Below are 12816 nucleotides of genomic sequence, written 5' to 3'. Positions count from 1 at the left end.
TCCCTCTGAGCATTGGGCCTACAGAAACACGTGATGGATCGATTCTTTAAGTTCTTATCTCGTTCCTGCTTCAGATCTTCTGGTAGGACTCTGTAATTACTCTCTTTGCTATAAAACCTTTCTCCAAGACTGCAAGGTAAATGCCCGTCTGTCCTTTGACTTCCTCGCTCATTTTTCACGATGAGCTCACTACTTCCATCCTTATGAAAGAAAGGATGATGTAATTTAATTTTTTTATGCCTCCTCTAACACTATTCCTAGGACATAAGAGGACTCACGGTGCATATTGTTAAAAAGACAAAAATTTTATTTAAAACTTAGACTCCTTCTGTTCGAACACTCTGGTCATTCTTATCGACTACTGTTTAAGGTTTAATATCCCTCATGACAGACAGTAGAAGCATTTCTAGAAGTTGCTGTGTTGTCGGGGATTTCAGAAGCTGAAAATGTCAGTGGTTTTCAGTATGAGATACCTAGGCATGAAATCACACTATTATTCTTTTACCGCAAGGACACGTGCACCTTTGAAACTTCATTTTACGTCCGTCATTCTTTCCGTATCTCACATTAAGAGAAACTGGGAAAATAAGATCCTTGCTGTTTTTGATTTGTGCCTTGTTTTGCAGTTATTGGGAAGCGGTAGCTTGGCATGCCATGTGGGTTTAGCTTCTTCGATTACTGTCCCATAGCTTTAAAATAACAGTCCACGGAGATCACTTAAGAGTCTGAAAAGAAGTGTCCACTAAGGTTAGCTCTCATATTTCTTTAAAAGCTGCAGGAACCATAATTGCAGGGTTAGATTTATGTCTTACAGCACCATATCATTGAGTCATTTAATGATTTCACGTTTCTTTTCCTGGAAGTGAAGTACTCTGGCGCTTAGGTCTTAGGGTAATGACACTTAGCAATATGCCTCTTTCTGAAGACCTTTGAGTGTCTAGAACTTACTGTTAACCCTTAATGTGAATGGGGTAATTAACTGAGAGTGTCGACTTCTAAATGTCTTTTGTCCTTTCAAGGTGGTTTCCGGAAGTGCAGAATATCTATTACCAAGGCAATAAAAAAAAGCAATTGCCAACTGGTGACAGCAGCGCCAAGCTGGACTCCTTTTTTAACTGCGCCGCTACGCTGATGACCCTGCAGCTGCAGGACCTCACTCTCGTCTCCATGCAGGACTTTACGAACCTCATCGCCCAGCCCCAGGTAAGGACAGCTCAGCTAAGCAGCCGCGCCTTCCATAGTGGGTTTCCAATTCTTTCAGAGAGGAACCCGGCACAAGATAGCTGTTCCAACGAGACAGCAGCGAGTATATCCTCAGACCCGCTCCACTCGCGTGCTGAAAGGTTAGGTCAGCTTGCACAGTCTGGATAAGGTCATCGTCATAGGGCCGAGGGTTTGGGTAAATCCCCTGGGGAATATTGTGTCGTGAAGGCTTAGGTAGGGCTTGCATGAGGAGCCCCTTTCTCGTCTGGAAGGAGACTGTATCGTACAGTTTGAGCAAGGCCTTGGAAGCAGCAGGTTCTTCTCCTCTGGCTCCAACCAGACACTCAGTTCCAGCCAGTCAGGATGCTTGTCACTCTGGTGTCTTTCTAGTAGGATCTGTTCTGGTTTCAGTGTCTCAGTCACAAGAGGAAGTGTGTTCTGTGTGTTTAATCGGGGCTGGTATACCTTTTCATTCACAGCAATTGATCTCTATGTCCCCATGTATACCTATAGCCATTTGATTTATTTTTTTTACAGGAATCTGTTAGAGCTTTTGAACATCCAGGGTTCATCATGAGGCTGATTCTTGACAATGACACCATTAAGTTTGAACCTGAGTTCAATGACTACATAGATATCCTTGTAAATGTTTACGAAGTCATGATCAAGGCTGTCAGCTTTGTGCCAAGAGTGGAGACAAAATTGTATTCCAAGTGGGTGAGTAACAAGAGCATTCTGATAGCCTGAGTTTGCATGATACTGTTCACTGGAGGCCTACTCAGAGTTGACAGAACCCTCTGCTTCCCAGAACGGGAAAGCTAAGACCACCGGCTTACAATAAGGCTGGGGGCCGGGGGGACGGTCCAGCAGTTTGACCCCAGGTTTCCAGAGGACCAGTGTTAGATCCCCAGCACCTATATGGTTGCTTTCAACCATCTCTAACTCCAATTCCAGGGGAGCCCACACCCCCTTCTTTGTCCTCTGGCACTGCATGCACATGGGGCATAGGCATAATACAGGTAAAGCACTCACACATATAACATTAAAAATAAAACAACTGCTCAAAAATCATTTCCCACTAGCTTCTTTTTATGAAATATACACACTTTCCTAGCCCAATCCTCCACTGGCTATAGCATAAAACTTTCTGAGGGGCAGGAGGTCAAGCCATGATTTAAAGAGAAATTATGCATTGGGAGGACAATGCTCCCTTCATGGAGTGGAGTTCCTATTAATTATTTTATTTTCTTGGAGATTTATTAATTCTTTGTACAAGCAGATTTGGGCATTTTTATGGTCCTTTCTACTTATCCATTAAGATATTTTGTCTTTACACATACTAGTTCTTTTTCATCCTGAATTTAAGAATTTCACTGCCTGTGTTCTTGACCTCTGTGATTCTGTTGTTGCTGAAATTCCACCCGTGGGGGCTGATTTCCGTGGGGTCTTTCTCTTTGCTACCGTGCAATAGAGATAAGAACTTCACTTGTGAAGTTTTTGTGGCTGTTGTTTAAGCCGGCTTCTTGGGAATTCAGCAATTGTCTGAAAGCTCTGGAAGGCTCAGCTTTGACTGAATTATTTTGACTTAATGATATTTTGAACTCACCGGCTGTGCGCTTATCCAAGTCAGAGAGGAGAATTCTGGCCATGGACTGTTAAGACAGCTGTTCCCCTCTCAAGGGCAAAGGACCACGTTTTCCTCGCTCCTCCACCCCGGTCGAGGATTCGATCTCCTCTTGGTGTTGTTGTGGCCATTTGTTAACTGCATGTGCGGGTGTGGGTGACCGGGTCCCCCTTAGCTCCACCCAGAGACTTTGTCTTCTAGTGTCGGACCCCCACCCCGACTTGCCAGGGAGTCAGAACCTAGCTCAACCACAAAGATGGCTGAAGCCTGCAAGCAGCCGCGCACCTGTGTCTTTCTAAATCGAGTTTCTCCCGTCTTGGCCCCATAGACTCCCCCTTTATACTTTGATTCCTCAGCCATGCATTGGACGAGGTGGACTGGAGAATTATCCAGCATCCATGTGTGTTCTGAAAGAGCTGCTTTCTGCCTGGCGGCTCTTCATGCCGCCACGTTTGAAGTCTGGTAAAAGTCAGTGCTTGCTTTCTCTTTGCATAACCGCGACTCGCTTATCACGTTCATTTCCAATATTTACCTTTTTTTTTAAAAGAATGAAACATGTCAAAGTAGCTCATGAAACACATTGATAATAGCAAGTTAATAGGATAAGAAAGACCAAGCTACAAGTACTGATTATAATTACCCAAATGAATTCTGTTGCTATGACTTTACGATTGTAAAACATGACTCCTCCCTTCCTGGGGTCTCAGGTGACGAGGATACGTGGTGAGTTTAAATTAGAATGAAGATATATAAGTTAGACTTCTCAAGAAGAGAGTGACATTTGCTTTGACATCAGATTGTGAGGGATAAGACTTCCATGGGGGTATGGTATGTTGAGTAACGACTTTGTCAACCTTACTTGGTCACATTTTAAAGATAAAAAATTCTGAGGTTCATCATGATCCCTACCCTTAGATGTCTCTAGGTGATTTGGGGACCAGTCTGATTTGAAAATAAACTGTAAGAGTACTTGGAATAAAATAATTACAGAATCTCGATGACCCGTGGCAGTAAGTGCCGCAGCAGATTCATGTTGCTCTTCAGTATTATATTTGTTAGGAATGGAAAACAGATTAAGGCGCACTTTTCTATCCCAGGGAAGGGAAGGTGTGGGCTAACGCAGCACGGGTCCAAGCTCACAACTGTCTCGTGCTCTAATGTGATGTCTGTGAACACCCGAGGTATTATGCAGAATATCATTTTCCTTAACTCTCAACGGGTACTAATTAAATTTAATATTAGAGACTTTCTAAGGTGCTTCTCGAGTCTGAGAATCCAATTATGCCTAGAAAGATAGCTCCATTTTAGACACTAGAGAAGCTGCTCAGAGTGTGCGAGCCAGTCTACAGTGAGCAAAAGTGTGCGAGCCGTTCTCAATGAGTAGTAATGACCTTTACACAAGAAGCCATAAATCCACACTGCACACAGCTCGTCGTGTGGACATCAGGATCCTAAAAGCTATTCTGTAGAGGAGACAACACCAAGTGTCAGCTGAGTCCAGGAATGAGGGACCTTTAGAGGCAGTGGCGGTTGGCAGTGTGTCCCTGGGAGCCGTCTGGCTGAAGACAGAGGATCTCCTGTAGTGTCCACTAGGGGGCGTGGTAGGCAAATAGTCAGTGGATTTCTAAATCAGGGCCGACAATTTCAACATCATAGAACACCCACCACAGACTATGATTTCTGTTCATTACGAGTTTAAAATCCCTCCCTCCAGATATCAGAGCACAGATGTTTCCAAGAGTGACCATGCACATTAGAAACCACCTTAATGCTCGTATTTCATTTGCAAGGGGAAGGGGTCAAGCCGTTGAGATTTACATGCTCATTTCAAATTGTTGACTCGCACACCCTGGCTCAGTGTTACCCTAACTGTGGCAGCAGACTAGGAACTTGGTAACCAAAGATCAGCAGTAACGGTCACTAGCAAGTGGCCATCTTTCTCTCCGCCACGTGGGCAGGTTCTGCCGCTGTGGAGTGCGAAGATGGGACCCGGCCAGCATTTGACTTTTAAAAGTGCAGGCCAAGGCCAGCCTTAGAGAGTTAGCACAGCTACCTGTGGGCTTTGCTGTTCTGTGTCCTGGGTCTTATTTCACATGGCCGTCCTCTCAACCACGCTGAAAAGAAAACACAGACAGGTAGCCTTTCAGGAAAATGAAAAGTCCCCAGAATCTCCATTTTGCAGCGCTCTTCGGGTTAGACTGAATGCATTTCTGTAGACTAGAGACTAGTAAATCACAGATATTTACAAATAAAGAAAACATTATAATAAGACAGACACTTTCACAGAGACAACAGGGCTAGTTTAACTAAAGATACTTGAAGTGACATTGTCCTCCTCCTTTGGTTAGGAAAGCAAATCCAAGCCAACAACCCTGAAGCCCATAATTCTGAACGAGATTGTCGACGCCCACAAAGAGAAGATTAAGGAGGTGGTGCTGAGAGAGAGCGTGGCGCCCACCCAGCACCTCAAATTCTATGACAAGTACCAGTTCTTGGTCACCAAAAAAGCCGAGCGCGACGTGGACCAGTTCCTGTCCGAAAATCAGAGTTATGAGAGACTAATAGAGGAGATCCGCAAATACCAAAAGCTAATCGAAGAGATTCAGTACACGTCTCGAAAGGTAAATGACCCTTTCCTGGTCGACTCCCACCTGAATCGAACGGTCTCTGTTAATGTCTAACGTTAGAACCCACGGTGAAAACCGCAGAGCTGGCGACACACGTGGTGACAGTCTCGGTGTAGCCCGGCCAGGACACACAGTTCTTGTGCCCGAATGCCTGAGCCGCCAGCCCCACGCGCGGCGCTATGTCCTATGCCGCACCTCCTCCCATCTCCCAGAACCTGACTTTCAAGTTGCATGTTGACAAGTCATTTGGGAGCTACAGCATTGGTACCAAAGTGTGCTTGCTTCCATTACTAAGGATACTAGGAATCTAAGCATCCTCTCTTAGCCTTTTTTTAAAATCAAAAACATTTTTTTTTCAAATTCTCTACCATGCCCATGTCTTATTTTTCAAAACAGAACAAAGTATTTGAAACTCATCTTGGTGCTGAATGTGATGCTATCCACCTGTAACGCCAGCTCTCAGCAGGCCGGAGGGCCATAGTTCATGGTCAGATAGTCCGGACTGTAGTGCTAGACAGTGTCAAAAAACAGAAAACAAAACAAAATGAAAACGAATGAAGTCAATTTTTATCTGTTTAGCAATAGCCTAGTTTCTTAAGCTGTTAAAATCTATTCTTCTTCTTCTTCTGGGTTCTGAGATAACAAACTTCCAGCATATTTATTCCCTTACAAGTAGCTGTAAAATACAAAGAGCAGGGGATAGGTCCCAGAAACTCCCCCGTCCCCGCGTGTGACTTTGCCGATGTCTTCTGTTGTTTGTTTTTGAGACAAGGATCTTGCATTTAGCTTACGTTGGTCTGGAATTCACGATATAGTCCAGGCTGGCCTCAAAGTCACTCAGTGTCCTAATTTTGCCTCTCAAGTGCATGGGATCACAGACCTGAACCAGCATGCCTGGCTCAATGACTCAGAAACAAAACCCAAAACCCCCAAACTCAAAACCTAACCTCATTGCATTGCACACACAAATCCATATCCAGAGAATGGAAGACTTAAGAGGTTTTTTTCCTTGTTCCTATTTCTGCTGGTGTGCACTGTCTTTATCCCCTTGCAGGCAATTCGTTTGGGGATGTTTGAGATGCACTGTGAGGAGCTGATCAGAGCTCTGGTGAAGCGCGCGGACGTTATCTGTGGGAGACTGATAGCGAAGATGTTCCGGGACCACCAGGAGGTGAACACGAGGTACGGAGGACCACCGCTTACTTCAGGAGTGGTCCTCTGTCACCCAGACAACGCAGTGGACTGGAACCATGTCACAGTGATCCAAAAAGAGAGGATTATGCTAAACTTACTTCTACACAAAGTGACGTGTGCGATGCGATTGTCAGTATGGCTTCCTTCACAAATGCGCCTCGCAATTTGTCTATGAACTGTAGCCTTTCAAACATGCTTTCATTCTTTTGCAAAAGTCAGGAAGGCATTCACTTAAAATGTATGTGATCCATATATGAGTTAGTTTTCAAAGTAAATTTATTTCCAGTAGATATCAAGGCGTTGCCTAATTTGGAGCTTTGCCTAATTATCCTTACTCTTCAAGGCTTTGACAAGTTGTTGCCGTAACCAGAGAGTTACTTGTTGGCTAACCAGGGTTCGGGGCGTAGGAAAGCTGGCTGTTCTACACTCAGGGAGTACCAGTGAGCGGAAAACTGAAGGCCTGCTTTCTAAGTCAAGAAGCACAAGTTAGCGTGGCTGATCCTCAAGCAGAGAGCCTTGTTTCTCATGTGACAAGGTGGAAAACAGAAATAACGAGGACTTTCCCTGTGTGGCCTTGAAGGGCAGGATCTTACTAGGTCCCCCAATGACCTGCAGACCACGATACTCCCACACACTCACCTCTCAGTACCCTGGTAGGGTTGCAGATATGAGTCACCACACCTGCCTCAGAATGTTTCTCCCAACTCTGGTATCAGAGGAAGACAAGATCATTAGAAACTGGGTAGAAGCCTGAAGGCAGCTTCATTCCCCGAGCCTGTGTGTGCTACACATGGGCCGAGGCTTAAGTTATGAATGAAATATGCCGAGAAAAGTCATGGAGCAGACATGGAAACAGTCCAAACTAGCGCATTGCGGTAGAGCATAGTCAGAACGCCATTCTGCCTTGAGAGTGAAGGGGGCGGGGAACACAAAACGCCTTCTCGGGTGCTGGAGAAGAGGAGACAGCAAGGGAGGATACAAGGACAAGTGGGGTAGCGGTTTCCCTTTAAAGGTGCGTCTGCCAGGACAGCAGTGTGGGCAGAGCATCTCAGGTAGACAGGGAGTCTGTAAGGAACTGCAGGCAGGTAATGGGGAGGCAAGGGTAAGGCCGGGTGAGGGCTGGAGACGGAGGTGCCAGTGAAGAGGCTGGGATTTGTGGGGCCTCTCTGGCAAGCCCACTGTGTCTTCTGCGTGAGGCACAGGTCTCTCTAGAAGTACTGAAGGGCGGTGGGAATATTTCCCGTGGGTTTGGTACTGGGTGAAGCCTTTGCTTCCCTTTTATTGTTGCTCCGCCCCCTTCTTAGAGCCCCTCTGACCTCCTGGCCGCTCTCCTTTCCCCACCTTATTTTTAATTATGTCAGACTCATTGAGTATGCAGAAGGCACAACAGAGTGGGTGCAGGAGCCCTGGTTCCTCAGCCCCACCACAAAGGGTTCCTCAGCCTGGCTCCTCAGCCCCCACCACAGCATCTTCACATCTGTCTGCCTACCGGTTCCTCTCCATGGCCTCTTCTCTGCGTCCCTTCCAGCACACACCTGTGCTCCTCTGTTGATTCTGCTGCTGAGGGCTGCAAACGTTCAAAACGCTCACCCATTTTCCAGCCCACCTTCCGCTCAGCATGGTCCACGCTCTTCTTTCCTTCCCCAGCCTCTTTTTGTGAAGGTTTTTTTTTTCCTTGAGTCCCTTACCTCTGAAGCTTTTTCTTTCTTCCCAACTCCAAGTTTATCCAATATTTTTGTCGTCCACTGGGAAATACTGGTGTGTGCTGGGCTGGTTGTTTCTCGGCCACAGGCCTGGTTTTTGTTTGTTTGTTTTGTTTTTTTTTTGTGGTTTTAGCTATTCCCCGTAAGTAGAGCTACTTTTACCATCTCAGTGGGTTGAGCAGGGGAACAGCTCCTTGAAGGAACCGTCTCTGTCATCAGACTGTGAGCTGCGTGGGGGGCATTTTAAATCTCATCCGTTTTTACATCTCGGTCATTTACTACTGTAGTTTGGACTCTGACAAGTGATCGTCAAATTTCTATTGAGCAAATAAGCAATTGAGCACCAATTTGTATTAAGATGTCATATGGATAAATCACAATCTATGTTTCGTGCAGCGGAGCATTAAATGCTATGTGCCGAAGTGAAACTAACCCACACGTTTGTAAGGTGGACTTTGCCTGCTGTTTCAGATTGTGCGATGAGTTTGAGAAGATCGCCGAGAAAGCGTTGAGCACGCCTCCCAACACAGCAGAGCTGATGGAGATGAAGGTACCACTGCTGCGTCGGGGTCACGTCGGGGTCGCTGGCCGCATCAGAACCGGCACCAGGTCACCCCGAAGGTTAAGACAGAGGCTTCCAGCCATCAGGATGTGTTGAATGTCTCATCACAAGCCTGCAGTCTGGCCTCTCCGCACAGTTTGCTCAGCTGGCCCTCAGTCGAGCTGACGGTGTAAATATTCTTTGTCGATTGATTTCTCTCCATGGGTCTCAATCCAGCAGGTCCCCCTCCCACCCCCGCACACAGACACGCAAGCACACTTGCAGACGCGCTTTTCTGCCGCTGTCACGTTAGCTAACATCTCACTGACCAAAGCAGGTCGGAGTGAGGGGCCGCCAGGGGGCGTGGCTACCGAAATTCTCGGCTTAACCGTGCAGCCGCCTGCCAGGACGTTCTTGAAACCGATGTTTGTAATTAGCACCGTGCTGGCAGGCATTGCCCAGGACTGGTCAGGGTAACCTGAGATGCCCGTGTGCATGCACTCATTTTAATCAACGGTTATTCAATCCTACAGCAGCATTTCGTTCTGTTCGGAAAGGGCTGCGTTCTGCCGCGCACGGGCTGTGACCGTCGGCTGAAGTGTTTCCAGCGCCCGATGAGCTCCTCCCGTGTTCGCATCGCTTATTTTTCCAGCTGCTTCCGTTGTTTTAACGCTATCTCAAGTCATATAAAGCGACGAGTAGCAGATCCACTCCGTGCTCTTATTGTTCTTATAACATTTACCTTTTATGGGATTCTTTTTTTCCCTTCATTTTCTAGGATTCCCCAAATCCAAATTAGAACCCTTTTACATTTAATTTTAGATATTTAATTGAACCTGGGAACATGTGAAATCATTCAAAACTCTGTATAAACAGAAATTATAAAAAGAATTAAAGTGGTTACATACCCATGTTCTTCAAGTTATTGCTTAAACAAAATTTATTTAAATTATTGGAACTAAATTTTAGGTTTGCTTTTAGTTTGACTCAGAGACTTTTATTTCCTTTACGATGGTCTGTGTCTGGGCTGGCTGGCGTTTCGCCAGCTAACAGACTTCAAGGGGGCACTTCCGTGCTGTGCTCCCTGTCCTCAGTCCTCAAGTAATTCTTCGGTTGGCAATAGGTACAGACAGTCTCTGTGTCATGCCTTTCCAATCTTTAGCAAAATTAGCAAACAAGATTCACTGCTTTGTATTTAACTATTTCTGCCCTTTAAACGGTTTATTCCAATAAGAGCAAACCAGTTCGTAAACGTAGTCAACACAGAAGTTAATCATTTACTACAAATAAGGAGAAATATAAAACCAGCTATTGGGCTCTGCAGAACACAGATTGGCTAAATTTAAAAATGCACACTGTGACCAGACATTAATTACCTGTGAGAGCTGTAGTTTCTAAGTCAGTCTATTGTTTGCGTGTGGGGACGCTGCTGGTTGTGTGTCTTTATTTTATAGTCGTATGTTCTAGACTCATTCTGAGATTCCCTACTACTCAATCAGCTTTTTCTCCCAGGCAAGCAAGGTAGTTGTGTAGCAAGCCTCGGCTGTATGCAATCTTTTCTCCTTCGGCTGCTTTGGGCAGTTGGCTTGAGCCCGGACGGTCCCGTGGGATCTGACTTCAATTTAAAGCCGTTTTTCCTGGGACTGGGGAGATGGCTCAGCTGTTAAGAATGCAGAGGACCCGAGGTTTGCTAGCAGCAATCACTTTTTTGGGGGGAGAGGGGGGCTTGCAGTCATGGGTAACTCCAACTCCAAAGTATCAGAGGTTCTTTTCTGGCTTCTCTGGGCACCCATACTCTTGTGACTTTAACCTCCCCCCCACACCCATGCAGATACAGAATTAAAAATAAGGACACATCTTGAAAAGTAAGCCCTCTCGAGTGGTGCCCGCCCCGCCACAGCCTTGGTATCCACGCACACCCTCACACATGCTCCCTCTGCTTGCCCCTCCCCCTCTGCCACACCTCATGGCCTCTTCCACGTGTGTTTGTGGGGAGTCACTGTCCGCGTCTGGCTGCCTCCATGACATGTTGCCAGCAGCAGCGGGCCTCTCACTGGGGCACTGGCCACGCCGAGATTTGCCTCGTCCCTTGTTTGACTAACCGCCATCTCTCTCATCAGCTAGCGAACTCCACGAGGGGAAAAGCCGGGCTGACTGCATGGGCCCTCGGTGCCAGCACCTGGTCCCATGTGTTGGACATATTCCTGGTGCCCCAAAGCATGGCACTAAAAGAATAAATGAAATAACTCACCTGGTGCCCGCTTTATTTTCCAGGGATACCCGGCATCCTCCTGGGAAGGGATTGGGACGGTCGAGACGGAACCTGTGCTGAGGTCCCCAGTCGGGGGCCACGGTTCTGATGCGCCCGTGTGTCCTTCCGCGGAGCTCTCACGAGGCGGTCAGTAACCTGTGTGTTTTCCTGCAGGCTCACATTCAGAAGGTGGAGTCCACCGACATGGTGGAGCTGGCGCAGAGACTGGTGGATTCTAAGAACTGCCTGACCTTCCTCATTGAGTGCGTCAACTTCTCTCCTGCGGACATTCGGCTGAATAACAGCGTTTTCCAGTGGTACGCCAGGATGGGAGAGATTTTTGACGAGCACCGGAAGATCATCAAAGACAAGACGGAGCAGTACCAAGAAGGCCTTAAGGTTGGCGTCCCAGACTTCACAGCTTGCTCTCATGCTCTGGACAGGTTTGGATTTTCACTCTTGACACAGCGGTACAGGCGCCCTTGTCACTCAGGCGCACACTGTAGCTTTCCCCGTAGTCGCAGTAGAAGAGTATACACGTATCGGATCTTTTCTAATGAACGATTCAGGGGGTGATTCAACGGGGCACTGATTGATGTGGGATCAGTCCTTGATTTTTAGAGTCAGTATGGAGAAAATGTTCGGAAATGTTGCTCCCGAGTGACCATTAATAAAACAGTGTTTCTTTCAGGCGGCTTATGGTTCTAACTTCAGGGTTTTTCCCTTGCTTGGTTTTATGTATTACTTACTTTTGATTGCTTTCATGCACCGACATCAGGAATCCCCTTCTGACACACTTCTTTACATTTCTAGTCACTCTGGCTCTCCTAAACACAGTCCTGCCTGGGCATTTTTCCCAGCAGAAGGTTTGTGGTTTTCTCTACCTATTGTCTAGCCCCCTTTCTTGCCTTTTGGGACACTTCTGATTTTGTTAACTCCAAGAACCTTCTAGTTCTTGGCTCTGTGAGCCTCTCGTGTCCTGTGTTGTCTCTGCACTCTGTAGCACACGGCCCTGACCCACACCTGTCCCAGGTGATTTTCTGGGACACCTAGAATGCAGGCAGATTCTCCATTGCTCTTTAACCCCTGGCCACCAGGTTAGCGACGCCAGTCACTATTATTCCTTCCGGGGCTGTCAGCTCCAAATGAGAATTTCATTTTGATTTTTTGTCTGTCTATATCTCTCTGGCTAGCACAGTGTCTCAGCCCATGTCGTGTTTCTGAAAGAGAAGACTTGAGACGGGGTGATTTATAAAGCACAGTCGTTTACTGCTTACATTTCTGGTGACTGGCAAGCCCAAATTCAAGAGAGCAGCATCTACTGAAGGCCTCATTCTGTATCATCCCTTGGCTATAAGGAGAGGCAAGAGATTATGGGGCACATTTGTAAGGAAGAGAAAAATAAGAAAGAGAGGAAAGGAGAGAGGAAGTGGCCAGACCCACCCCTTTCTTAGGAGCCATTCTTGTCTGAACTCACGTCCATGACAGCAGAAAGTACTGCATTCATGAGCCAGCACCCTTCGGCCCTGCTCACTCTTAGGGCTCCATTTCTTGCCGTGTTTCTTTCCAATGCATGAGCATAGGACCCATTCAAACCACAGCTTTCAGAGGGCCGTGAGCATTCCGTAGATTTTTATGAATGAATTACCTAAAACTTTCAGTTTCGTTTTATG

At 46.6% G+C, this 12816-nt stretch overlaps 1 protein-coding gene across 2 annotated transcripts in view; it reads left to right on the top strand.

Moving 5' to 3' along the window:
• Dnah7 (dynein axonemal heavy chain 7) overlaps positions 1 to 12816 on the top strand; it is a 209756-nt gene that overhangs the window by 33025 nt on the left and 163915 nt on the right. For both annotated transcript variants that reach the window (XM_087902284.1, XM_087902283.1), the window contains exons 11-16: positions 1020 to 1203; positions 1741 to 1920; positions 5176 to 5448; positions 6509 to 6636; positions 8823 to 8901; positions 11318 to 11542. In XM_087902284.1, the coding sequence (XP_087758410.1) occupies positions 1020 to 1203; positions 1741 to 1920; positions 5176 to 5448; positions 6509 to 6636; positions 8823 to 8901; positions 11318 to 11542 (1069 nt within the window). The remainder of the gene's footprint in view (positions 1 to 1019; positions 1204 to 1740; positions 1921 to 5175; positions 5449 to 6508; positions 6637 to 8822; positions 8902 to 11317; positions 11543 to 12816) is intronic.

The sequence above is a fragment of the Myodes glareolus genome, chromosome 27, assembly GCF_982192425.1.
Source record: "Myodes glareolus chromosome 27, mMyoGla1.1, whole genome shotgun sequence".
NCBI lineage: Eukaryota > Metazoa > Chordata > Mammalia > Rodentia > Cricetidae > Myodes > Myodes glareolus.
This window is presented reverse-complemented; position numbering and strand designations above follow the sequence as displayed.